General features: G+C 40.8%; 1 protein-coding gene and 2 long non-coding RNA genes across 5 annotated transcripts in view; 1 reads left to right on the top strand and 2 right to left on the bottom strand.

Moving 5' to 3' along the window:
• Positions 1–1,394: 1,394 nt before the first annotated feature.
• Positions 1,395–9,113, bottom strand: LOC110365730 (uncharacterized). The gene is made up of 4 exons (XR_010470517.1): positions 8,633–9,113; positions 6,044–7,047; positions 5,381–5,480; positions 1,395–5,073 (listed from the first exon to the last, which is right to left on the bottom strand). It is a non-coding gene; the product is annotated as an uncharacterized LOC110365730 (long non-coding RNA).
• Positions 9,114–9,209: 96 nt separating this feature from the next.
• Positions 9,210–27,697, top strand: part of OSBPL1A (oxysterol binding protein like 1A) — a 76,256-nt gene continuing 57,768 nt past the window's right edge. The window contains exons 1-6 of one of the 3 annotated variants that reach the window (XM_065053335.1): positions 9,210–9,402; positions 14,771–14,893; positions 19,516–19,601; positions 21,767–21,841; positions 22,921–23,032; positions 24,153–24,238. In XM_065053335.1, the coding sequence (XP_064909407.1) occupies positions 14,773–14,893; positions 19,516–19,601; positions 21,767–21,841; positions 22,921–23,032; positions 24,153–24,238 (480 nt within the window). In that variant the 5' untranslated portion in view covers positions 9,210–9,402; positions 14,771–14,772. The remainder of the gene's footprint in view (positions 9,403–14,770; positions 14,894–19,515; positions 19,602–21,766; positions 21,842–22,920; positions 23,033–24,152; positions 24,239–27,697) is intronic. The other 2 variants (XM_065053336.1, XM_065053337.1) reach the window with 2 other exon arrangements.
• Positions 10,113–27,687, bottom strand: LOC110365715 (uncharacterized). Its single transcript, XR_002425438.2, has 3 exons — positions 27,554–27,687; positions 25,633–25,706; positions 10,113–11,227 (listed from the first exon to the last, which is right to left on the bottom strand). It is a non-coding gene; the product is annotated as an uncharacterized LOC110365715 (long non-coding RNA).

Below are 27,697 nucleotides of genomic sequence, written 5' to 3'. Positions count from 1 at the left end.
ATTCAATGGCAGCTTGTGCTCTCCCTCTTCCTGGGCTAGACAAAACCATGTTTCCACTGAGTTAAAAGCACTCAAGTTTCAAATTTCTGCAGTGTCATCCTGCAAGTAACATCCTGATTTGATATTATAATTGAAGTAACTAACTCCTTTAATGAGGCTGGGTGTTGCTTCAACTTACATTCTAATGGGAGTCACAGCTGCTTAAGCAGAATCAGACCACACACTTACTAATTTAGAGGATAAAGACCACAAGTCTTGAGAGAAGTATTTTGTTTGCATAATTGCCCCAAAATCTCACTTGTGTACCCTTTTCCACCTGGATTCCATGCACCAGGGGACTCACAGACTTCTAACGGGAGAGCCGGGCTCTGCCCACCCGGGGTCCCGCTCAAGGCGCGATGGCGGAGCGTCTGTCTGCCGCCTGTTTCCTCTGCGTGAGGCGCCCGCAGGTCTCTGTGCGCTGCCGCTTGCCGCCGGTTCCCTAAAGACTGGCTGTGCTTACCTGCACCCGCTGCTTTCCCCTCCTATGGACTCTGTTTCTTACGTACAAACTGCCTCAGAACAGGACTGTCCCATGGCCCAAACAGACACCGAAGCATCGCTGCGTGAGAGCCCGAGTCCCAGATTCGAGTAGTTCATCGGTTTACACTTTCCATCCATCCCCAGCGCACTGCTGTGCTGCTCCCCTGAGCCATTCGTAAGTGTTTCTGAAAGAACGAGTTATTTTGAGTGTCCTGTTTGTTCCCATGCTAGGTTTCATTGCTGTCCCAAGTAAAGGAAACTTAACATACCATACAGTAAGTACCCCAAATAACTGGGTCAAGATCTGGCACTAATAACTTGTTACAAAATCTACTTCTGTCACTCATTGCCACAGAATCAAGATTATACTTGTCAAGTATCTTTGCCTTATTCATCCTCTTTTTAAAATAAAGCAGTTATATTTCAGTGATGATTTTACAGATACAGTAATTTCTACTTCGCATTTATGCCACTCAAAATGAGTGATTTGCATTCTTATAACTACATCATTTCCTCTAAAAGAATTGAAGAAAAATCGTGTTCCATGCTTTTTTCCTTACAGAAATGCAGTTCATTTATTTAACATAGACAAGTTTTATGTATGTCTTCTGAAGACAGCACTCATCAGTAAAGATCTCTTTTTCCTTGAGTGCAAAGTACGGGTGTCACCTTATTACACTGACTTAGCTGTGTAGAAGGTAAGCTTTGTAAGCTTTGTTTTCCCCTTTCTCAAAAGCTGTGAGAGTCTGGACCTGCTCTGAAGAACAGGATTAGAGTTCAGAATGATTTTGACAAGCAGGGGACATGTTCAAAAAACAAAAAAACAGCTATAAAAAAAACCAGGATGCAACTGAGTAGAGACAAACCCAACTCTGTATTATCAACTGCATACACACAGGATGGAGAACTACTGGTTACACAGCAGTTCCACAGGTATTATTTGGGAGTTAACAGCGAATCCCAAGCTAAGCATTTGCCAATGGTGCCGTGTTTTCGTGCTCCTATTTTGTCTCCTACACGTTAATTAATTGGGATTTTAAAGTATTTAAGAACATGCATATTTTTATAGGCATACCAGAACTTAATGAACAATGCTATTGATGCTATCTGAGCCTGTTAGCAAACAGGACACATAACTACGGACGTAGTTATATGCGGTGCTTTTATTTCAGCGCTGGGAAACCAGGGGTTCGCACCCAAAGCTGTCTTCGATCACTGATTCGAACTCCACTACATTTATACAATTTGGTTACATACATATTCATTAGGGTTACAACGTATGTATTGCATATTCATCAGATTACATCATTATTTCACAATATCAGTTGCAACCCCTTGGAACTACTCTAAGCATGCGCAGTATCCTCTGGTGGTCGTTCAGGGGGTCTTCAGGATGAAGTAAGGAGTCTTCTTCACTTGTGAACTTTTCACCTTTTGTCACTGCACATGCGCACTATTCCTATACTCATAAAATCATGTAAAATACTCAGGTTTCTTAGATGCGCATCCTCAGCACATTCTATCCATTCAAGATAAGATAAGGACTTACTGAGAACTAACAGAACTAATTTTCAGTTCTCTACTCTCAAACTAAGAGATAAAAACTTGTATACCACCTGTGAAATTTCAAGATAAGGTGAGAATCTTGGATACAGTTTACAAAAGCAAAATACAGCTAACTATAACAAGCCCAAAATCTTAAATCCCACATTCAGGTTACAGGGATGGAAGTTTCTTTTTTCTTAGTTTAGCCAATCAATAGTAATAGTAAAAAATAAAATAGAGCTCTATCCTGATGTTGTTTGAGTACCAATATAGCTAAATATATAACTTCACAGTTGTGAAATTACGAATACTGAAGTTTTTTTGGTATTTCATAACTAGAAAGGTAATTTTTTCCAGGATCGCTGAGGCTTCTTTGTCTTCAGTGTCATGGGTAGAGTTGGTTTAATTATTTGTTAAACAATATTAAAAAGAATGTACCCAGTCTCAGTACTCAGAACATGACAATTATGCACCTTTTATCAGGCATAGTCACATATTGCACTTATTTTTTTTTTTTTTTAAAAGAGACAGAGAAAGCAATTTTTTTAAACAATTTTCTTCTGACCAAAACATAACAGAAAGTATTAATCTGTAAGAACCTAGAAAAGATGGTGCTGCACTTGTTCATCCTAATACTAAATTCTGTGAGTTTGAAGAGAGAAATACAATGCTACAAGACATTTTTAACTTCCTGATAGAAATCTCTACATAGTGCTTGCACTTTATAAGTTGCTGGTTTTGACTTAGCTGAACAAATGAGTTTACATGACTATACATGTTGTTTGCTATTAAATAACTTAAAGTTGTTATTGACATTTTTGTGATTGTTGTCTGTAATCCATGTAAAAGCAGCGATATGAAGGAGTTTAGTCACCTACCAGCATGCCAGGAAGAAAATACATCAGATAAAAAGATACAAAGAGTAAACCACAAAAACTGTATGGACTGTAGACATCTCTGAGAAATTTCTGAGGACTCTGTCATTTCCTTTCATTGTCAGTTATATTTGTGATTAGTTTTATTATATTGAAATGGAGTCAAATGTGGTTAATGAATTACAACATGTTTATGTATACTAAATAACAGAGTAGCTGAATTAATATGTATTTAACAGCTAATTCATTTCTTTGTCTGTCTTAAATAAAAACTATATTAAAGCGGGATATTAAATGAATGACAATAGCTTTCAAACTTGGGATATCAGCATAGTAGATTTACTGAAATATTTGGTGTCGTCTTTTAGTACATAACTGAACCTCGCTGTTCTTAACCGTGAGGCATATCCCAAAATTATACTCTTCACAGCAAGGCATGAACTTTGTTATTTAAAATGGTTCCTAAATCTAACCTTTAGCACATTAGTTCTGACTTTGTGAACAATAGATAGCAAATGAAAACACTTAAAGCTCAAATCAAATCAATTATGCAAAAGAAGACCCTGAAGGTCAAGAAGTGGCATAAATTACTACAGGGAATTCAAATTCTTTGTTCTGTCTTGTCAGGGCAAGATAATACACTGGGTAAATACTGTTGCCTTTCTGGAACCAGAATCTAATCCTAGAGCACAAAGAGCTTAAGCCAGATACAAATAATATTTACATAGTTAAGGAAGTAATATTTACACAGGAAGCATATCTAAGAATAAGGTTATTTAAATGCAATGCATGTAAAAGCTATCAACAATTTTGAAAGATTTTTTTTTTTAATCAGAATGCTTTTTGATTTAAGAAAATACTTTCTTCTTGCATTCTACTACCATATCTGTCCAGAGGGGGGCGGTAAATAGCCACATTTATGTTACTATAAAGAAAAAGGAACTAGTTGAAAATATTTGCTCTCCTTGTGTATATAACTTCAAGTCATGCCAGCTATATTTGCTGCAAATTCTTTTATCTCCACTAGTCGTTTTTTCACCTTCAGATCCAAACCTTATAAACTATATTTGCATGATAAACCAATCATATTAGGAAGACAGCATAGCGTTTGACAGCATAAAGTAAATGCTGATAAGGAATAAAATGCCACAATTGGTATGAGTGAAGACATCTCATTTGTGACTAAGAATCACATGTAAATATACATCATGACATCTTAACTTCATCAGAACTGATGGGAGTTTGACTATTAATTTTGATGGGACCATAGAATGTAAACACAGAAGGATGAATCAGGGTTGAATCACAAATAAGTGAAATATACAAGAACAAAAAATATTTAAGTAAAGTATCAATAACCCTGCTTGATTTTGCATTTGTTCAAACAGCATGGTCTATTTGCAACTTCTCTTTTAAGAAAAAAAAAGAGGAAGACTAAGAACAAACAAGGACTATACCGTGCCATGTCAATAAATGTCCTCAGTTCTGTCCTCTGTTCTTGAGCAGGATTTTCTACTAAGGCTCTATCAGTACTGTAGCTTTATCTAAATAATAGCTCAAGGAGAGTATTTTGCCATAGTGACTTATGAACAAACCACAAAATTTTCTCTAATGTTCCAGTTCCATTCTGTATCCAATAAAAACTTAAATGTGGGCCATCCAATAAGGAACATATATACTTTTAAGCACAAAGTAGTTCAGCTGATTTCAGTTTCGCAATGATGTGTTTTGCTAGATTGTGGTCTAAACTGACAGAAATTAGCTGTAAGGGTCATAGTCATAAGCTCTCCACATGCAGCTAATTTATCATTTTGGAACTAAAAACAAACTAAACTGATTCAATCACAAGAACAAAAAAAAATGCATTAAACAAACCTAAATCTTGGTCTAAGGTTACATGTGTGGTAAGACTCAGGAGAAGTATATATACAGGTAACTTAGACCTTGGTTAAGAACATTTCTTCCCTTTTAGCCACCATCCAGTTGTGCGCTGGCTACAGCACTGTACAGTAGTCTTTCGTAGAACTAGAGAAATTTGAAAGCTTTTCTACAGAGTAATAACTGTTAGTGGGTTTTAGGAGCCTCCTGGCTGAAGAGGATTAGTGAGTTCTGACATTTTCTCCTGCCATACCTGCATTCAAATAAAAAGAGCGTGTTATAATGAACTCTGCTCTATTAAAATAGTTATTTATTTATTTATTTATTTCCTGCTGGGGGATACCTCCAGAAACTGCTTGGGCTTGCTTCAGCGCTGCTTCGAGCAGCAAAAAACATTCCTAATCTCAGCAGTTTATCTGGCTCACACCATCTACAAATTAACCACATCACATGGTTATTTCATACAAGTATGAAATAAATATCAGCAACAGACTTGCATCTGTAAAAATACCTATTACAGGCAGTTCAGAACAACACGAAAATTTGCTTTCAACACTTACTGGGAAATTGTACTTGGTAATCCAGGGAGAAGATCCACAGGAATCAGGTCTGAGAGTATCCGCATATTAGTTGATTCTCCTGTGCGTGTCTTCTGCCAGCCTAGTAAGTAAAATCAGTTTACAAATACGATAAGGGCCTGTGTTTGCTGCACTGCTTTCCAGACAGAGTTGAGCAGTAACTTTCTCAAAAAGTGCACCAGGGCTTCATGCAAGCTACTAGGAAACAAATTTTTAGTTTCTGTCCAATTACTTAGTTAACAAACAGTCATTAAACATTTAACTGCCTGAAAACATACATGCAACCTGAGATGTATCATTTATTACTTCACTAATCATTCCCATGGATGCTTCCTTGCTATGTTTTATATCTCAGATTTGACCAGTATGATCTAGTCTGAAGAGGAAGGGAAAAAAAGTGTCTGTTCAATAAAGAGTTGCTGTATCAAAAATAAAATTGTGATGTTTCATGGAGCATAGCAATATAAAAGTCCAGTAATTCTTGCCCCTTTCCAAGTCTGAAAGGCTTTTTGAAAGTTCTTCCTTAGTTCAGCCCTGGATAAACCACTAGCAATCCAGGTCAACTGTGCAGAGGCAGAAAGGGGAGTACAGAGGTGCTAGTTGCAGTCCCTCAGCTGCCAATGGTACCTTGCAAAATGAGATTACCTTGCAAAATTATCGGCACCTCGGTTGAATAGTTGCTAACGATGACAACAGCCACAATATTGTGTTTCTTCTTCTCCAAGTAATGGCAATGAAGCATGGTATTATTTCAAAATTTCCAGCTGAAATTCTTCTAGTCATAGGTTTGGTTGTGTGCAGCAATGAATTCAACTAGCAGAAGATCCCCCTCTAAATAAGTTTCCCAGGAAGCACTACAGCCTTACAGCTTCAAATTCTGCAGTCAGTTTGCCCCATGCCAGAATATGGGATGATGTAAAATACACGATGCTGTGAAAATCAGTGACCAGAAAGTTCACTGAGTTCTGTGCAAGTCTGTTTGCCAATGAGTTCAGCTCCAACAAGGGAAGTGTTTCATGCTTTCTGCATCACTAATTTCAGAAGGTTATGTGAAAAAGGAAAAACATGGTGAAAAAAAAAAATAAACGTGCTCAAAACAGAAAGAACCCTTGATATCAGCAGCACTGTTTTTCTTATTCCCACTCTTCAAAGTCCAAAATGTACTGTGCTATTACTCTGGGATGTGCAAGGAGGCAAAACATCAGTGAAAAACTCCTTGAAGTCTCTGGAAGCAAGGGGAGCGTAGTGATCCTGACCAGGAGACCACTGCTCATCCAGGAGCCAGTGATCCACAGATCAGTTCACGTGAGCGGGCAGAGGTCTGTGCTGGGCTGCCCTCAGCCATGCGGTGACGTGCACGAATCTCCTCGCTGTGGGCTGAACTCCATCATCTCCATGTCACAGAGGAGCCTGAGGGCAGCTCCAGCTTGTTGCAGATGATTACACCACCTGCGTGGCCTTGCCTTTATCTAGAAGTGCAGCAAGGAGTTCTCACGTCAATGTCCTTTATTAATAACCGGTTTCTTGTAAGAAAATTTAAATAGCTCAAGTGATCAAGGAGGAACATCCCTCCACAGGTGAGATCTGTGCAGTGGGAGAAGTCCATCCAGGGTCAGACCAATGCTGCAGGAATGTGGGGTTCACAGTACCTGAAGGGACAAAAGATTTACTGTATTACTTTTCTCCATTCTGTCTTTCTAAAGAAATTTCTGTCTGTCATCTAAAAGGCGTTTAGATGAGGTTCTTAGGGACGCGGTTTAGTGCTAGAGTTAGGTTATGGTTGGACTCGATCCTGAGGGCCTCTTGCAACTGAAATGATTCTATGATTCTATGAAATTATAATAAATATGATTAAATAATATAAATAGTTATACAGTACTTGTGTATGTAAATATAATACAAAATAGGAAAAGGGACAGGTGCTTGGTTTTATTGTGAGGTTGCTGGGAGCAGTTACGGCATTGTGAAGGATGCCTCAAAGGCCGAAACAAGAGGAAGAAATAAAGGGAAAGAAGATTAGACTCAGCCGTGGCTGAGAGCATAAGAAAAGATAGTAACGTGGGCATGAAACTGCTAGTGCTCTGAAAATAAGGAAGCAACTTGAAGACCTGGTCCTAAGGAACATCGATGTGATCCTTCACTGAAGCCTCTCAGATGTCATATACTTATTGCTGAAGCATCCCTGGAAGCAGGTCTCTTAACTTAGATACATCAATTTCTAGTAAATATAGCTAGGATGTTATCTCTTCTGTTAAGGAGGTTTATTAGACAATACTTGTATCCCACTTTCATTTTTTTGTAAACTAATTTAAAGTAATAAAAAGCAGGGGAAGTCCAAACACAGTAAATTTGTGTTATTTCTACAGGTATGAAACTGTTCCTTTTCTTCTTTTGGTATTTCACTCTAAAAACATCAAAAATATATGGAGCTATAGACAATACAGAAAAAAAAAAAAATGAAGCATGCTTCATTATTTATGTCCCAAGAGTTTCACAAGAATTTTTCAGGTTTCAACTTGCTGACTTTTGGAGCAGAAGTTTCACCCTAATCTTTTGAGGTAGTTTCTCATGGCAACTGTGGCCCCTGCCCTACCTTTTCAGCATGTGACACAGACTCAGTCATGCCTCAACACCACAAAGCTTCTCTGCTGCCTTAGTAAGTTCCTGTAGGACTTCAAAGGCACTGCAGGAGTTTTAAAAATGCAAAACCCCTCTCAGGCACTAAAGGCAGAAAAACAAGGTGCCAGCTGTTGGGTTCAGGGGAAAGGTCTAGTAGAGGGTAAGGGCAGGATGAACAGATGGGAAGGAGTGAGTGTCATGAGGATGGAGCCAGGCTCTTCTCAGTGACAACCAATGATAGGACAAGGGGCAACGGGTACAAACTGGAACACAGGAGGTTCCACTTAAACATGAGAAGAAACTTCTTCACAGTGTAGGTGCCAGAGCACTGGAACAGGCTGCCCAGGGGGGTTGTGGAGTCTCCTTCTCTGGAGACATTCAAAACCTGCTTGGACACCTTCCTGTGTAACCTCATCTAGGTGTTCCTGCTCCGGCAGGGGGATTGGACTGGATGATCGAGGTCCCTTCCAAACCTGACATTCTGTGATTCTGAGTGGTGGACCAGAGGGCCCTGAACTTTTTTGTCCCCAGTAGTAGCAAAACTCTCGCTCTCTTAGGTTGCTTTTGGGCACGCTGTTCTTAGGAGCAGGCCATATTTTTACAATTTCCTCTTACTCGCACATTTGTATGGGAGACTCATTTCCAAGGACACTGTTTCTCCCCTCTGGTGATACATCATTCTTGTACCGTCATTGTGCTCCTTTAGGGCCGTTTTGTCCAACTCCTCTGCACCTCTGTGACCCCCGGTCACCGTCCCCATGTTCCCGCCGCCTGTTCCACAGCCGCTCACAGCTCCCTCAGTCGCGGCGCGGCACGGAGGGCTCTCTGGGCAGGAGGCAGCCAAAGACCAGCTCGGGTCGTGGCGGGAGGCAAACCGAGGCCAAAACAGGACACTATCCGCCGGGCAGCCCCGGGGTCACGGTGCCGTCGCTGCCCCTCCTCAGGAAGCGCGGTCGCCGACGGCTGCGGGCGTTGAGTCCTCCACGGCTCTTCGGGCAGGCCCTGGCAGCCCGAGGTGAGCCCTGAGCCCCCGAGACCGGCCCCACGCGTACAGAACCGCCCTCCCGCCTCCTCCCACTCGGCCCTGCGAGCGACAGGGAGGTGCCGGCCGGGAGCCCCGCGGGGCGGGGCCGTGACGGGAGGGCGGGGCCGTGGCGAGAGGGGCGGAGCCCTGCCCCGCCCCTCCGGGAGCCCGCACGGCCCGCCCTGCGCGGCGGCGGGGGGTGTTGTGGGGGAGCGGCCCGCGCTGCCGCCGGTCACGTGCGGGGCCGGTGCGTATAACCAACCCAGCGGCGACGGCGGGGCTTTCGCGCGCGGGGCGGGAAGTGGCGGCAGGAGCGGCGAGGGACGGAGCGGCTGGTGGTGTGTGAGCCCACCCGCCCCGGGTACGTTTCCTTCCGCGGTGGGGGGCGGGCGCGGGTACGGCTGGAGACGCGCCCTCCCGCTGCGGCGTTTGTGTTGTCGCTGCCGTTATTATGTCTCTGGGTCTCCCTTCTCTCCGGCCTGCTCCCGAGCCGGCGCCGCCCGTCCGTGCCCGCGGGGCGGAGGCGCCAAGTTCAGCCGGAGCCGGCTGTAAGGGGCACGGCGGGACTAACGGGGCGGGCCGGGCAGGGGAGGCCTGCGGGGCCAGAGCTGCGTGAGGGAGTACGAGCCCCGGCCGGGCCACTCGCCACAGAGCGCCCCGGCTCGCTGGCCACCTCTCAGCGGCCGCCGGCAAGGTGTCTGGGGGTGGGGTTGGGGTGTCGCTGCTTCCCCGCTCAGAGCCTCTCAGAACGCGGCCCGGCCAGCTGCCCGGTGTGAGGCTGGGCAGCCGGAGCAGGGGCAGCCAGGGTGCCGAAGGGGGTTTCTGGCCTTGGGGAAGCGCTGTGAGCCCCTTCTCCTGTCTCTTCTTCTTCCCCCCGACAGCTGGTGGCTGGTGCCTCCAGGTGTGTTTGTCCGCGGCTGGGATCTGAGCGCACTTTTCCTGTAGACAAGGAGAACATTTGCTGTGGTGCATGAGCCTGTCGCCTTAAAAAGTGTTTAGTTACTGGTACTGAAACAAACTGCTCGATTCCAGACGCATGTAGAAAACTCCAGCAGTTCTCCTGAAGTCCTCTTTTATTTTTTTTTCTTTTTCTTGGAACTGTGCTTGCCTGCTGATCCGGTGAGATCCTGTGCTTTTTCAGAGCTTATTCAGACTCCTGGGCTGAAAGAAAGTCTTTGATGCAACAGGACTAAGCTATGTGCAGGAAACAACCAGGAGATGCCCAAGAATGAGATTAGTTTAAATAGCTATTGCTTTGGCAGCGATATTGAACAGGTATTATGTTATTGCATCCATGTTGCTACTGAGCAGACAGTAACTTGATTTTTATATAGGTGGTGCTTTCACATGAAGCACCATGAGACTGCCGTAGAAGCAGGTTCTAACTTCTAGAACCCTTTAACTGAAGATTAAATTAATTACTTCTAGATAATATCACTTATGCTTCTAGTACTGCAGCTTTCGTCTTGAAGCAACTCCTGTCACTGCTGTGTGTTGTGTGGGTTTCTAGACAGGTTCTGTCTGTTTGTGTGGTTTGCTGCATTTTGTCCTCTACTCCTTTACGATCTTCACATCAGAATGTGTGCGTGCTGGGACACATCAGAACTCTTCCTAAGTAAGTATCATCCTTTCCTACAGGAATCTAGTTTTCACTGCTGGAGGGAGATCTCTTGAAATACTAGCCAGGGCTGTGCTTTTTGCAAGCTTGCTATTTGTCATGAATAGAAAGCTTCCTGTGCAACCAGTATTTGCTGACTCAGAGTCTTAAATTGGGCTATGCCAGTACTGCTTCTGCTGATGTCAAGCTCCAGCAGACTGAAAACCAGCCATGTTTTGGTTAGTGCATATTGTTGCTGTTCTGAGTTGTGTACATGGCAGGAGGCCTTAGCAGGAGAAGAAATCAAAGCAAAAACAAGTGAGTCTTATCAATAGTGCTGCCTTGTGATCAGGGATGTTGCTTTAAGTCTTCATAGACTACTTTGGGAGAAAAGCATATTTTTTATGCGCTTCTAGAAGCGGGTAAAGTTGGTAGTTTGTATATTTGTGGCCTTTCATGGCTGAGTATTCTGCAAACTCCCTTAGTCAGGCGTGCAGGCAGAGTGGTAACTTAGGCTCTCTGTGTTGGAAACAGCTCCTGTGTGAAGACACATTCTGCAGTAGTGCAAGAAGATCAGTCTGACGTAGGTCTAGGAAGAAGATAAAGTGGAACATCTCAGTGCTATTCTTTATACCTTCTTAAAGGTTAAGATCCAATTAGCAATAAAGTACTGCTCCAGTAGTGCTAATGAGTTCAACAGAAGTGCCTTGGAGTCATGTCTTGGCTGTATAGGAGACACTAAATGTTTTTCTTGTGTGGTTTCCTCATGGTATACTGGTGACTGCGGAGCCTAGAGTACAAGCCTTTCAACAGCACAAGGCACAAAGATGAGCTGTGAAAGACAGTTTATCCTGTATCAGCTCATTAATGGAGTGAGGTAATGATGGCAGCACCACTGACTGAACAGATGTTTGCTCCCGTAAGTGCCTAGTAACTTTGCATATAGGCAGCACAATCCGTATAGATTAACCTGCTAGTAGTATTTCATGACTAATAAATCCAAACTAAACTGTTAAGTTTCTCCCTCAGTGTTGATGGTCTGGCTCAGAACTTCAAAGCTGGGAGGCAGGGATTTTGGAGCTCTTTTGGTGGTGGGTCATGTAATCAAACTCTCATCTACAAGAGAATGCAGGTGTATGAAGTACACCTGTAAGCGTATAGCATTTGAGTGCCTCTGTATTGATTTCTTTCAGTACTCTAAATTTGCCCCTCAAACTTCCTCATCTCCCTTTTAGAGAAAATCGTATTGCTTAAAACTGTTTTCAATATTATACTAAGTTCTGTTAAAAGCCCCTTTGCTGCCAGCTTCATTTAGGCACTTCATTTAGCTTGTTAGCTAAAACTTCAGGTTCTGTATCACTTGTCTGATGAGTAACTGCACACAGATTCACTTTCCAGCCCCAATTGTAGGAACATTTTCCTGTGAATGATCCCTCTAAATATGACTAATGTCCAGACAGTTGTTCTTCTGCATCACTGCATGCTTCAAGCTTACAGAGTGTATTTGAAATTGGAGGCTTGGCCTAAACAGCAAATTCTTTGGGGACTGAACCATTGAAGCAGACAGACCTTTCTTAGCCATGTTACTGTGTGTGTCACTACTGCTAATGTTTGATTTAAGAGTACAAATAAATTTGTGGTTTTAACTTCATGACTATTTGGGGAGAGAAAAATCTTGCAAGTACCTTTACACAGTGATTCAGCTTTCCATGTATCTTGAGCTGTTTAAGATTCTGCACATGAGTGTGACTTGCCTTGCTGCATACAAGAGTTGTGCATTTGGATGAACTTCTTGTTCCCTTCCCAAGCTGTCTTTTCTTCCTTCTCATCAATATCAAATGGAAACTACAGGTTCTTAATGTGTTGAAAGCGCATTGTTATTCAAACCTGCTGTGTATGTGGGATGTTGACAGAAGATATGGGGTAATGATAGGACTATGTTTCTCTCATCTGAGACATTTCAGAGATTGCTAAAGAAATGTTGTGTGGGAAGGGGTGAAAATGAAGGTCTGCTGTTTTTCTCCCCATCCCTGATGGGTAACCCAGCAAAATGAGCTCTGGCTATCCTCTTAGCTTTTGTCTGTATGAATCTCAGTACTGCATTCCATGTCTGCCTGAAACAGTATCACTTGGCTTCAGAGAAAGTATTACAGACTGGTAATACATTAACATATTTGATTTTGATCTTGTTCTAGACACTGGTAGAACAGATTCACTGAGGAAAATTATACCTGCCTGAGTAACAACAAACTGTTCTGTGTTGCTTTAGACAAGTGGATAGACTCCTGTTTGAAGGAGAAGGTAGCTGCAGGGCTTGAAGGATTACTAGAAGAACTATGATTGGTGTTCTGTTTTCCGTTTGTTGGGGTTAGGGAAGGGGGGGGTGGTGGTGTGTGTTTCTTGGGGGGGTTTTGGTGGTTGATTTGTTTGTTTTTCCCCAGCATATCTCAAAAGCAGGCACAAATAAGAGTGTTGTCTAACCACTGCTGGAGAAGGAGTTTGTACCCCATGTTGGTGGTAGGTTGCAGGTGACTGATGCAGCCCATTCTTCTGAAATGTACTAGAAAGGGCTTGCTTAGTCTTTCTGGCTAATTCTTTGAAAATGGATTCCCTCTCTTTGCTGATTGAGCAGAAGTTATGGGAAAACTCTTCATATTGCTAGAGCTTTGGCAGTCTGCCCTGTCCTAGGCTTCTGTCTTCTGTTACAAGATCTTGCGCTGTTACTGGCTTTTAATTGCTTTCTCAGTGTTCTCACTGTCTCTTTTCTTGCTGAGTGGCTTCTCATCCAACAGTAGTTGAAGAGCTCCCGGCATCTATTTTAGCTATGAGCATGCATGGTGCAATAAAGCTGCCTGTCCAATGCAGCAGAGTGTAAGCAGTTTGTGAGACTGATCAAAGCCTCTGCTAGTATTGGAAAACTATGTTAGGCCAGTAATGTGCTCTGCAATCATTCAGAAATAACTTCAGAAATCTAGATTCTGCAGGATCTGGTAAACCTAGTGTATCAGGTGAAGATGCTAAACTGGAGGCACTAAATTTGGGCAACCTCTTACTGTTGTTTTCAGCAGCAATAAATTGTGTATTGCAGCACAGTATTTTGAGGCTGCTTTTATAATTGCTTCTTGACAGCTCTTAAAAGCAATGTATTTAAATAGGACATAAAAATTGTCTTTTGTCTGTGCTGAGCTGTGCTGCATCTGGGTCTAGTTGTTTTAAGAACCTTAAAAAAAAGGGAGGGGGGGGAAGAACTTCAGACTGTGAATCTGTGGAAAAGGATGTGTTAAGGCTTCACTTAGTAACTCTGTTCTGCAAGAGACCTAGTTAGTAGCAGTGTCACTTACCCAAAGATCTAAGGTTCCCTGTCAAATAGAGACAAATAGAGAGCTGTAAAAATAGCCATGGCCACAGGCTTGGTTTTTTCCCTTCTTTGAAAGATGTAAATACTTATTTTTTGTAGTTCAAGAGCAGTGGTAAAATGAGAATTAGCTAGTGATGTTTTTTAGTCACGTGTTAACTTCTTTATATTGTACTATTGTGTTTCTTAAAGATAAGGTAAAAATCTACTTGAAGTCAAGATTGGAGAGGATAAGGTATCCTGAGTTCAGGAGCTGATAGTACCAGTAACTGATGGGTAATTGAACCTCCATGTGAACACATTCTTTTCCCTGGGGTTGGCAGCCAAAATAAGTCTCAGTTAATTCTGAAGAAATACTTGGGCTAATAGGTATACGTAACTTCCCCTCCCTTGTTACCTCTGGAAACCCTGAGGGGTAAAGATGGAAACCTTACAAGGAAAAAATAAATGCTTACTGGTTATGCTTGTAGCAAAGTTTCCCTCATTTGTGGCATAGAGTTCCAGCTCACGAGCCACATTTAGAACCCAGAAAACCAAGAAGCAAGAAAATGTGGGTATTTTAACTGCTTTGTATGAGGAATTTTAATGCTTCTTAGTGGCATAACTGAGTGCTGGACTGGTGAAAGCAGTTTGTGCATTAAATGTGTTCCACAAAGGAAATAATTCTTTCTCATACGAGTGTTCGTATTAAATAAGGGAGAAAAGTGACATAACATTAAACCATAATGTATAGCAGCATAAGAGATTGCAAAATCAGTTCTTTCATATCTTTATTAGAGATGAGTACTGAAGCAGAACAGCAGCTTCTCCATGATGCTAGAAATGGAAATGCTGAAGAAGTTAAACAGCTGTTGAATACCATGGACAAAGGAGAAATAAGCTTTGATATCAACTGTAAAGGTTAGTAGCCTTCCTCAAATGTTTGTAATCTTACTGTTGAAGTCACATGTAGTGAAACTGTTACTGATAGTATAATCTTGCTTTCTTTGGAGTGCTCAACAGAATAATTAAAAAAAAAAAAAAACAAACACTTAAACAGCTGCTTTTTACCCTGTGACTTAAGGCTGTACTTGCATAGGGGAGAGGTCATAAAAGCAGAGTACAGATAGTTGTACAGAAAAACTCAGAGTAATTTGCAGAAGCTAGAAGTGCCAACAAGGCAAAGAGTTAGTACCTCTCTTTGCCTGTGTTCATGCTTATGCCAACTTTGGAGCTTTATAATACTAAAAAAAAATCAGAATGTGGTGCCTGGGGATGATTCAGGGTGGTGAAGAGCCTCTGTCAGGGCTGCAGAGATCAGGTCATTTATTTGTGCTCTGATAGGTGTGAGTTTTATTTCTTTTTTTTTTTTAGGACCATATTTCATTACCATGTAGTAGGAACAGCTACATCTCTTGCTACTTGCAGAAATGGTTGGGAAAAATGTGTGCTTTTTACCATTAGCAGTATATTAGGTTATTTGGGCAAATAAAGTTGAACTGCCAGTTGTTTGGGTCTTTGACCAACATTAAAGTTTTGCACAGGCATAGCTAACATAGTTATGGCTAAGCAACTTGCTTGCTGAGCATTAAGCTTCAATCTGGGGCTGGATTTGCAAGCTTGCTAGCAATTGCAGACTGTCCTATTTCTTTGTTCATTTAGTAGCTTTATTTCTCTTTATTTGCATTAGTGTGTTTCTGGTTGCTTCAAAAGAGTAGAGGTGTTTCCTACTCTTTCTACACAGGCTGGCATTTCTTCGTTCAGCATTTAACTGTTAAGCAGGGAGAGGGAGAGTAACTATGCTTCTTCTCAGCCATGACAGAGGGAACACCTTGCCCTAAAGAGCAGCAAAGCCTATTATCTGAACAAGCCCTATCCCTTTCCCAACTCTAGTTCTTAATCATCAGTTTACTCATCCTTTTGTTTGACTACTCAGCCATGTCTGTGTTTTCCCAATAGTTAATGTGCTGACCTCAGAAAAACAAAGCTGTAAAACCCAAACGCTTGCTGCTGTGTCTTCAGGGAGCTAGTTCATAATTTCAAGGGGAACTAGGCAGCTTGATGGAACTAAAGACTTCCACCTTCACAAGTATGTTCATTGCAAATGTTCAAGATGCTGTGTGTAGTGCCTAAACAGGTAGAATAAAAGTACCTTCAGATTCATGCAACAGTACCCATAAATAAGTTGCTGAAGTCTCTTGTGCATAGAAGAGATTTCAGAGCTTCTCAGATGTGTTCTTAAATGTAATCTGAACATCAAAAACGCATAATGAAATGGCATAATCCGCAGTCCTGTATTATAGAAAGCAAACTGGCTTCTAGTCAGCCTTCCTGCTCAAAGTCAAGTGTTAATATTGTGAAAGTCTGCAGCACAGAAGAGACTCGGTTAATAAAGGAAAAGATAGGTGCTGCTTAGCCGGTAATCTTCCAGTTTAGCAATACATGGCCAGCCAGCTAATACGTACTTCCTAATAGGAGGTCTAGGAAGCCAGAGGGACTGGGCTGGTGGTAGTTTAGGTTAAACAGAATAATTCTGTGTATGGAATCTGTACACAGTGAAATTTTTGCTTTCTAAGTTCTGATTCTTCTAAATGTTAGAGGACACAAGTGTAAGTAAAGTGTTCTCTGGGGGAACTGTTCTGATTGTGTGAAACTTCAGAGTTAAATCTCTGTTCTTCCACAGTCACTCTTCAGAGACTGACTGTCTTAATCACGCTGCTCCCATAGAGTACTCCATTGGAAACGCAAATTCCAGCCAAGCAGCCTCTGCAGTCTAACTACACCTGCTGTTCTGCCTCCTCACTAGCAAAACCACTATGTCTTGCTGCAAATCCTGATCTGTTAGGTATTACCAGGTAGTAATGGCATAACCACATGATGATTAACTAAAATACAGGCTGTAGACTGTAACTGACTTTTTGTAACCCTCGATCTTCCTTCTCTTCCTTACAGCCTCTTGTCCTTCTGTCATTACCTTCTGGATAATTGGGTATACCTAGAAAGTCAGGGTATGGGCAATGTCTTCAATGCTGCAGCAGTTCCTTCAGGAATTGCATCTAATACGGCAACGACACTTCGCTTGGAATAAAGTACTTCTGGAGCAGATGGGAGGCTGTACTGGAACTAGTGTAAACTTCCCCCAGAGTGTGCCCTGGGAGACATAAGTCCAACATACTAAAGTGCCTGGGTGTCAAAGCTTGTAAAACCTGTCTTTTCTTTCTAAGAGTGAGCTTATACTTGAGACTGTCCTCTAGGTTCAGAAGTGTGGAGTCTGACGAGAGTGACTGCAAACATCCAGCCACAGTGAAGGAAGTGGAAATAAATCCAGGCTTCTCCTATTTGTTCTATTGTGACTGGATTTTAGCCTGTCAATGCTTGCAGAGAAGCAAGACTTGCTTGATTCACATCCGGCCAAATGATGTGAATTTCCATTTCCAGTTTTCTTAGTTCACTGGTTTCAAAAGAAGGGATCCATATTAAAACAGCACTAAACCCGTGTTTCATGCCAAATTATTATATTTTCTAAGACTGCATTGGCTTATTTCCCTAAATACAAGAAAACAGAATATCTAGGACTTTACAGAGTAAGAAAACTGTAAAGTAAGGTCAGTGGTCAGCAGTCTCTTATGCCAAAAGACACATTTGAATGACTGCACGCTAGCCTGGCAGACCACAACTGGGAGACGACTGCCTAGTTTGTCTCCATTCTCTAAACAAATGGTAGCACATTAAGCTTATAGCTGACTGGCATAAAGTAAAAGAACTGGGTACAAGGGGTAGAAAACTTATTTTTTTGTTGCATTTATTTTACTTTCCTATCCTTGCCTTCTCCTCAGTGTAATGATGTCCTGGTTTAAAATAACAGTTTTTAAAAAGTGCAAACACTTGTTGTCACTTGAAGTAACAAACACCTCAAGAGCCTGACAAGTAGCTGGTCAGCTGTCATCAGAAATACAAACATTCAGAGTAGATGTGGAACAAGGGTTTCTGTCACTTCAGCAAGAACTACAAATCTGGCCAGGTTCCTGATTTTCTTTTTTTCTTGACCAAATTCCTTGGCTGCAGCACTGTTTTGTCAGTGCTCTAACTAATGACTGTCTTGGGCTAATTGAACTGAATTTGGTGCAGCTTGGACCTATTTTATGTTCTTTGAAAGAAACTTTTTCCCTATTAGACTCAGGGTTGATGTCAGTGTAGCACGTTATCCAGCATACGTAGCCCCAGAATTAGTGATCCACACAGCATTTATCTTCTGTGGTACTCGAGCCCATCAGTCACATGGAGCAGGAGATCTGTTTTAGGCCAGACTAGGATAAGGGGAAGAGATTAAATGTGGGGTTGGAATAACAGCAGGACTTGAGAAGAAAGAGCCAAATAACAAAAGAAATAACCAATAGAGGGCAGAAATGTTAGCTAGAAGCAGTTGTAAGAAATGGGAAAATGATTGAGCTGTGAAGCACATGGTAATGTTAATTTGTAATATGAGAGCAGAAAGAATGATGGATGTGCAAGATCAGTAGATCTTTTTACTTTTGCTAGTGGCTTGTCCCCTCAGGGCAAACTAATGTTATGCATGTTCCAGACTTCAATGTTTGAGGGTACATGAAAAGGCAAAACTTAATTGTGGCAGTAACCTCAAAACCATTTCTAATGCCTTATTTTTGTTTTCCTTACAAACACAAAATGATTGCTTTTCAATGGCTCTTGGAATGCTGTGGGTCTGTTGCTCAGTAAAAGCAAAGCACAAATCTGCTTTGCTTAGTACAATTGTTAGAATTGGAAACTAACATGAGTTGTTAGATTAGTAATCTCTTCTCATATCTTGTTTTTAAAGAAGTGATTGTAGGACAGTTCATGAATTTCATTCATACAGCCAGTCCTCCAGGACGTGCTTTAAATGCTTTTTCAAGCATAAATGACAGTTTCCTTTGCATGGTCACTTCTGTGCCTGCTTTATGCTTATAATTCCTGTAGAGGTTTGCAAATGTAGATGGTACAAGAGTTCTACTGTGCACACATTTCAAATCGTGATACTTAATAAGGCTATCTATTAAAATCATGTGCAAGCACAAGACAATAAAACCCCCTAACATTAGGCCATTCTGTCTGTTTTGGTTTGAATCTGTTTGGAAGATGGGTTGTCCTGCCTCCCATTTGTGTGCAGGGTATCAAATCAGATAAACCAGGCTGTTTTTTTGATAAACAAAAGTAATGTGTACTTGCATGTGCTATGTTCATAGTGAATGAAAGTGAAGCTTCTTGCTCCTGTTGGAAGAACAAGGTATTGCATGTAAACAAAAGTTTCATTCTCTGTCAGAATACATGACTTTCTCTTTTCAGAAAGATTGTGTAGATTTGAATCTAAGTTTCTCAAACTGCATCCTGATTTAGTAATTCAAATGATGTGAATCGTACCAATGCTTCCAGCGTCCTTGCTCCTCTGTTGCTGTGAAGAATGATCATCCATGCCAACCTCCAAGCACATGACAAGATCTTTTTTGTATTATGTGACCAAAACTTAATTTACCTGTTTTGTCTTTTAGGCAGAAGTAAATCTAATATGGGTTGGACGCCTCTTCACCTTGCATGCTACTTTGGACATGCTGTTGTGGTGGAGGATTTGCTGAAGGTATATTTCTGTTTGCCTCTGTGTTTAAGACAGAAGATTCTTTGTTATGCTAGAAGCAGGTAGTAGTTATTCGGGTTTTTGTGAAAGAAGGTGGCTTTGTAGAGAGGTGGAGCCTTTCCTACAGTTTATCTGCACATAACAGAGAGATAACTAAGCTGATTGTTAAAACCAAGGAATGAAATAGTTGCAGTATTAAGATCAACCCCATTTACAAGGACACAAAATAGTGACACTGGAAGTCTCTACAGTAGTATACAGCTGCCATCTGAAGAGTATTTGCAGTTATCAGTACTTAGCTAACTTTCTCATGGGGCATGTGTGTTTGTCTGCATAACCATCTGAATATAGGAAATAAAGACATATAGGATATAGGTATACACTTGCAAAAGCTTCAGCCCTTTTCAAGCTCAGTGGATATGTGCATATGGTAAGCCATCATCTGATAGTAGTAATGCAAATGCTTTGAAGGCCTGATCTAGCTTACTGTAGTATATAAAGTGTATAATTTAGGCAGTTTCACTTACTGAGTTGCAGGAAAGGTGAAAGTGTTTCAAGTACAAAAGAATCAGTTATATGATTGTATGTTGTGCATAGAAGCATGTCCAGAATTCTTTGTGAAGTAACTTGTATGTGTTTCTTTCCAGGCACAGGCTAACATAGTTTGACTCATTATTTCTCTTTAACATCTTTGAAAAAATGAACTGTGTGATGAACTTTGAAATGATTAAGCTCTGTGGTCAAAGCTGAACAACTCCTATCTTCTTAGCCCTGTCTGTAATGCATTTGCATTTGTTTCTGTCTGAGTTTATTTTTTTTACTCTCAGCTCTGATGGTAGCTTCAACCAACCCTTTTCCTGTTTGAAGGGGTTCGCTGTAGATGGCAGGAACAAGCTCAACAGCCTCAAAGTTTGCTAATCTAAACTTGAAATTGTATTCAGAATGAAGGCCACCAGCCATAATCATGACTCTAAAGCAGTGAGCAAAGTTGAAATTTTTTGGGAAGTTCTTCTCTACCCTACACACCTACTCAGTAAATGGTTTCTCAATCTAGGAGGGCTACTCAAAGTAAAAGTTTTGTCACTTAATGCATGTATTAACACTTCCAGTGTTGGATGAATGTATGTAACTTTGTGCTTTTTTTTGTTGATATGGCTCTTGAAAGGGTATAATTTAAAGAGAAAGTTGAATAATAAAAGCGGCTGTGCAGCTCTGAAAGCTGGGAGTATATAGATAGTTCTGTGTACTTGTGCCAAGATGTTGTGCTCAGAGAACAAGTGAATGAGGTATCAAAAACAGAGCTCTGGAACTAGAGTCTGGTTCCTTAGTTAACTTAAGGCAGGCAGCGGTGATATATATATATATATATGTGTGATAAAGTTAAATATGTCCTGCCCTCTTTCTGACCCTTTGAGAGGTTAGGTAAAGCAATGTAGAAGGAATGCTTAAAAAAAGGAGAATAGGATTTATTGGCTTCCTGGAACAGTGCCTATGCTGTGTGGCAAGCAGTCTTCCTTCCAGAGAAGAGGTATGGGATGGAGAAAGTGTGTGACAAGAGGAAGGGGGACTTAAGACGAAGATTGTGGAAGAGAAACGGAAGAAAGGTTAAGTTTCAGATGGTACCATCTTAATGCTGACATGGATGTTTTCACTTCAATTGCAAGAGCAGCAGCAGGTGCCTAGAGATAATACGACTTGTTAAATCAGGAGCACCAGGAGGCTGGTGCTACTGTGTATACATGTGCAATAATATATGTATGTATGTTATCCAGTCCACTCAATTACTTCAGTAAGCTGGTTGTGGTTCTTTTTTTTTTTTCCCAACACGATTAAAAACAAACTAAACCAAACATCAAAAAGCACCCAAAACAAAAACCAAACCAACACCACCCCTTGTGTTAAGGTTGTTTTCTATATACCTTCTTCTCAGAAATGAGAGAGATGCCTGGAAAAATGCAGGAAGATTTTCATTTTTGAAGCAGTTTCAAGGATGCTGGCTATGTGTCTTCATATGTACTTCATTTCCAGGATGACCGTATTACAGTTCTGATCTGATTTACCATGACGCCTATGTTAGCGTCCTGTTCTCCCTTTCCCCCCAGTCAGGGGAACAGCTGTGTAGTTCTTGTTGGAAGGACATTCAGATGTCTTTTGGTCTTCTTGTTTAGGCTGGTGCAGATGTGAATGTGCTGAATGACATGGGGGACACTCCACTCCATCGTGCAGCTTTCACAGGACGTAAGGTAAAGTATGTTGGCTTTTTTAAGCCTCAATCATAGAATTATTAAGGAAATACCAGCAGGAAAAATCACTTAAAGATGTTTTTATGCTGTCTCAAAATGACTTATTGTCTGGTTTGGTACAGCATGTTCAAAAGAACTAGGCACATTGCCTAGCTTGTATAGCTCTGTCCAAAACAAAAACATGGTACAAATACCTTTTATTGAAGATGGGAAGATTGCTCAGTGATTTTTCTGGGTGTATATTGTCAATTAATTAGTAATTATCTTCCACTGTATCACTGTGCATCAATTGTGTAACTAACTGATGTTGCTTTTCTTCTGCTTTTGCTGTGTGTCAGAGGAAATGCAGAAGTGTAGCACTGCCTCTAGGTGCAGGTGCTAATTAGCTTGTGGAAACCAGTGTAAAGATCTTTCATCTACTGCTGAAGTACAATAGATTAATTTGTGCTTGCAACTGGTCATTTGACACAGTAAAAGGACTAGGGATTATTCCTCCTAATTAACTGCATATTTACACAAAGAGAAAACACATTGTTTTAATCTTGGTGACTTCTGGAGGGAAGAAATATAAATGACGACACACTGGTCCATCCATTTGGTGTCTGGAAGTGCTGTTTGTTCATAGCAAACTAAAACCAAAAAGCTTTTTATAGGCCTGTAACATGAGACTAGTTTGATTGTTCCTCATGCACTGCCGTAATTTCCAAGCTTGTACTACCTCCATGGATAACCTCTTGGCCCTTCAGGAGGAGTGACTACTTGGTGTCTTATCGAAAGAGCCAATCATACTATTTTTAGCTGTCAAATTCAGAATTTGCACCAGGTACGTTAGCTCTGAATTGGAGTGCGTCTGTTGAGTCACAACTAATCTCTTAGTTCATGCAGCCTGGCTGATGTGAGAGGAGGTTGCAGTTAGTCCTACTCTTCAATCTGTCTGAAACATCCCTTCCTGTTGTCAGGAGTCAGCAGTGGTGAGAAGCCGTTACACAGCTCATCTTGCAGAATGTCAATAGCTGAAAAGCCCGATTGTGGCCTTGCCATAACAAGAGATAAGCAAGTTTTTTCAAATTGTTTTCCAGGAGGTGGTGATGTTACTCTTGCAGCATAATGCTGATACTTCTATTGTTAATGGGAGTGGAGAGACTGCAAGAGAAGTTACTCATGATAAAGACATAAGGAATATGTTGGAAGGTAACTTTAATAGGCGGTAGCCTGTTTGTGGGTTGTTGTTATTTTATTTCTAACACTTGTACATTCTGAAAGCTCATTTTTCTCTTGGAAGTTAAAGAGGCTCAATTGAATTTTCTTTAAATTTGGTCACTGGAAAGAAAAAGTTGCAGTTTTTGGTTCCAGTCTGTAGTACTGACAGTTGGGTTTGTTTTTGTTTTCCCATTATGCCTGCAAGTGACTTGGATAGTTAAGTATCATAAATGCCAATAGTATTATTCAAGTAACTATTTCAGTCCTGTTGGAGTAACCTCTGCTACAGGTCTGAATGAGACACGGCAGTTAAAGCCTTAGCTCACTGGAAGAGGAAGAATTCAAGTAAAGAATCTAAGTGACTTTTTGTCAACAAAATCATTAAAGAGTAAAATTCTGAACAGTTTGCAAAGGTGACATAGTTTTGGATCAAGTTTAGGACTTGCTGTTACAGTCTTAGAAGTTATGTCAAAGGGGAAAAAAAAGTAAAAACCTTGCCCCTAATTTCCTCAGTTTCACAGGTGTTGAAAGTGAGGGAGATGGTGTCCAAATACTTGCATAGGCTCATTGCTTAGAGTTTTAGAAAGTTCAGTAACTGTGTTGCTTCTTGGTATTATGTGATACCCCTAAATACTGCTAAAGCTCTGTGTCCAACACCACAGACTGTATTTGTGAAGCAATCTGTGTTCTGATTCTACCTGCACGTGCACAGATAACAGCCCTTTCTGCTGCTCACCTGCTGGATTGTTAAAGAGTAAAATTTCTGTAGGATGATAGGAAGAGTAGAAGAAAAGGTCTGCTGATGTGTCATGTAGTTCCCCTGCTTTGCCTTTGACTAGGGAGTGAGGTTTGGTTATAAGTGTTTAAAAAATAATAACATATATATGTACATGTGTGTACACACATCTTGTCAAATATTACTTGTTTTTGAACATATTTTTGCTCTGACACAGACTTTTCTGAATAAATATTCCATTTATACCTGTCACAATACTGGAAACTCTTGTTTCTCTAGGATTGTTTTAATATAGTTTCTCAAATGCTGTAATTTATATGTACTTGCTACTCTGAGACTGACCTTAGATTTGTGTGGGGGGATTTTTTTCAAAAGCAGTGGAAAGGACACAAGAAAGGAAACTGGAAGAAGAACTTTTAGGAGCAGCAAGAGAGGGGGAAACAGGGAAACTGACTGCCTTGGTAAGAATTCAAGTTCTTGTAATAGTTCTGTGTCAAGTGGTTCAAGCCATAATGTAGATGTAACAATGTGTGAATGCCTTGCATTTCAGAGTGCTGTGACTTCAGAATATTAATGCTGTTCACCATGTTACGTTGGTAAGGTGCTGAACCTTCAAGGGTTTTCCAGCCTCCATGTTGGAGGCTGCAGAACAATGGTTTTCAGCTTCTTTAATGTTTCTAAATACTCTTCAGTTAGATGTAAATAGCAGTGTGCTGATTCTAGACCAACTGACTTAAGTTTTATGTTTTTGTGGATACCCTAATCTCATGGGTGCTTAGGTTTTCACCACAGTGTGGCATATTTTAAATTTTGAAAGTAAGCTTTTGTCATTAGCATCAGTTGTAACTGAAGCCTCTAATTTTAATGGACAGTCATCTGCACAACATAATTTCATGCTGAGTGGGATATAAACTGTATAAGTGTGTATGTACACCCTCACAGTAATTCCAGCTGAACAATACCGTGGTGTGGTTAAGGCTATTGGAGAAGCAAATTACAGAGTAATTGAGACTGGAGGATGCCCCTGGATATGAGTTAGTGCAGCTCCTGTTTGGAGAGCAGAATTAACTAGAGCACATTGCTCAGGACCATATCCAGTTGGGTTTCAAAGCAACTTCTGAGAGGCCTGAAGAGTTTCCTTGGAAGTAAGACATATGAGGTATGGAACATTTTCTATCTAGTTAGCACCTGTAGTCAAACCTTCTAAGGCATGAATGCAGTCTGAATGCTTCTACTTACTTCTAATGGAAAATTCACAAATGTGAGATTTGTATATTGAGAAATTTTATGTTCTTTTCTGCCTGGAATCCAGAGGGCACACCTGTTCAAAATTTATTTCCATCATCTAAATTTTTCTTCTAGTTTGAAGAGGCCTTGTCTTTCTAACTTGCATGGAAACTGTTTTTAAATCTTTGGTCATCCTTGTAATTTTTAGGTACTTTTTGTACTGTCCTATTTGAAATGGAGAGAGAACGAGAGCTGTACACAGTACTTGAGATGTGGAAGAACAGTGCATTAATACACAGGGATCATTGTACTAATTGTAATTAATACACTGGCATAAGTGATCTGTTTCTGATTCTGGTAATTTGTAACACTTGTGTCATTTGATGTTGCCTGTGTGCTAAGCCTTGAACTGATATGGAAAAAAATTAGAAAAAAGGTGACTCCTCATAGAAATCTGTCATTGAAGAACTGTGCTTTCTCTCATGTGGCATATGACCATGCATGCACATGTAACTCTTCCTGTAAACATTTTAATTTCTAAGTGTTTTTTCTAATATTTAGTATAATTGAGCTACCTATATTTGAAGATAGCTATATATTGACCTCTAAAACTTTTTGAAGTACTGACCACATTTTTGAGCCCCAGGCACTTTTAAAGTCATAACAGGTTTGTCTTAGAAGTCTTCACTGAGTACTTGGGACCTGTAATCATTGAACCACAATTTTAAAACTCCTGCTGACTCTTGAGAAAGTCCAAAGAACTTTCTCCACTTAGAGCTATATGGTGTAAACCTCCTTGACTTTCCTACTTTCAGGTTAATAACTCTGGAGAACTTGTGTAGCTCTTCTGAACTGCCCATTATCTTAAGAATTCCTTACTTTGCCTACAGATTTTCAGGCCTTTTTGCTCCTACTGTGTATTTTTGTTCCAACTAGCAGACTGTTGTAAAACTTTATCTGTTTACATCTACTTTTATTGTGAGACCTAACACCAGCATTTATTTTTTACTGTGTTGCTTTTGGAATAGAGTGCCACTTACTTGAAAGATACCCTTAATTTGTCTTTTTTGTTATTTTTACTGAAGATGACTGTACTGCATATTGTAACATAACTGTCTAGAAGAGATAATTTAATGGTGCAATTTCTCTAAACCTTCACATTGGAATTGGAACAATTTTTTCTCTTCTTTTCCTGCATGCACTTCAACTGCTTCTGCTATTGGAGGTGGCTTTTGTGGTTCTCTTCTTTCAAGATTCTCGCTAGATCACAGTATGTTTTGCTACTAAAAGTTAGACCTTCTGTAGCAAATCTTGACCCAGGCTTTTTAGTCTACTTCAGGCAAAAGCAGTGTGTTTTTTTGTGTGAGTTCTCAAAAATGTACTGTACATTTACTGAAAAGACCGAAGAGCTTTCTATCTCACAAGTTGATGCATCAACATTTCTTCAAAATATTGCCTTGTAACAAGGTGTAAGTAGCTGAAAGCACAAGCAGTGGCTAAAAAGGTGTGGAAGCAAGAAGGCAGGAGAGGTGGAAATAAGGAAGATATAAACCAGCTGGTGTGAAAGAGCTAAAATCTAGGAGTCCTCAGGAACTCAAGTATCTGGCCTCAGTATGAGGTTATACTTCCACAAGCTGTCTCTTCTTGACTTGTGTTCTCTTTTCAGTTGAACTGTTAATAACAGGTGTAGGACCTTATCCTTACAGGACTATTTCTGAGGCACGTAAACATGTTGATGCTAACTTAATTTGCTGCCATGGGAATGCTGTTATTATGGAGTAATTTCTCTAAGATAGCATAAGGTAATGCAGAAGGCTTTAATGGAATTTCTCTAAAATTGCTGTCATGCACTTGTGACTCTAGTCTCCTAGAACTGCTCGACAGTGACTTAGCATTCCTTTTAAGGCAGTCCCATTTGGCTTGGAAGCTTAACTACAATGGCTGATATTGCCCAGAATGGTTTGGGTTGGAAGGGACCTTTAATGATCATCTAGTTGATCCCCCACGTATGCATCAAATAGCTACATGTTTGAGTAGAAGCGTAATGGTATTTTAGGGCAGTTAGTAGTGTCACGTTGAATGACCCTTCTCTTCAGTTTCTCAAAATGTTTGTATTATGTCCAAGTAAAACTCAGATTATTTTTTTCCCCTCAGTTACCTAGCTGTTCTAATCAAAGTTCTCACAATTGTTAGACTTCAGAATGTAGCAAAACCATTTGTATTGCAGACTGCCGATACTAGGAGCTTCTAAATGGCCTAGGATAGCTCTGTCACTGAGACTGGCAGGCCTCTCATGCTTCTGCACAAAGTTTTTACTCTCTGAAACAGGGTGGTCATACAAACTTGTTCTGGATTTAGCACTGTCCTGTGCTTTTAGACTGTACCTGGGAGTAGATTTTGACAGTGGAATCAAACAATGCCATTCTACCAATATAAATGACTGAACTGCATTGATGTTCTCTGGCACCGTGCAGTTGAGCAGGATAAATGTTTCCACATTGTGCAGTAAAGGTGGAAGGGGTATAGCAAGCAAAAAAACTGTTCTTTACCGTAGCTGAATATCTTGCTTGGTTGCTATAGTCCTTGCTGTTCTCATAACACTTGCTACATGCCCTCTTTGTTGCTAGATCTATACTGAAGCATCCTAATTAGGAAGAGCTGACTTTCAAAAGAATGAACGTGGTATCTGGAGA

This window comes from Columba livia, chromosome 2 (genome assembly GCF_036013475.1).
Source record: "Columba livia isolate bColLiv1 breed racing homer chromosome 2, bColLiv1.pat.W.v2, whole genome shotgun sequence".
NCBI lineage: Eukaryota > Metazoa > Chordata > Aves > Columbiformes > Columbidae > Columba > Columba livia.
Note: the sequence above shows the minus strand (reverse complement) of the source record. Positions and strands in the feature narration are given on the sequence as shown.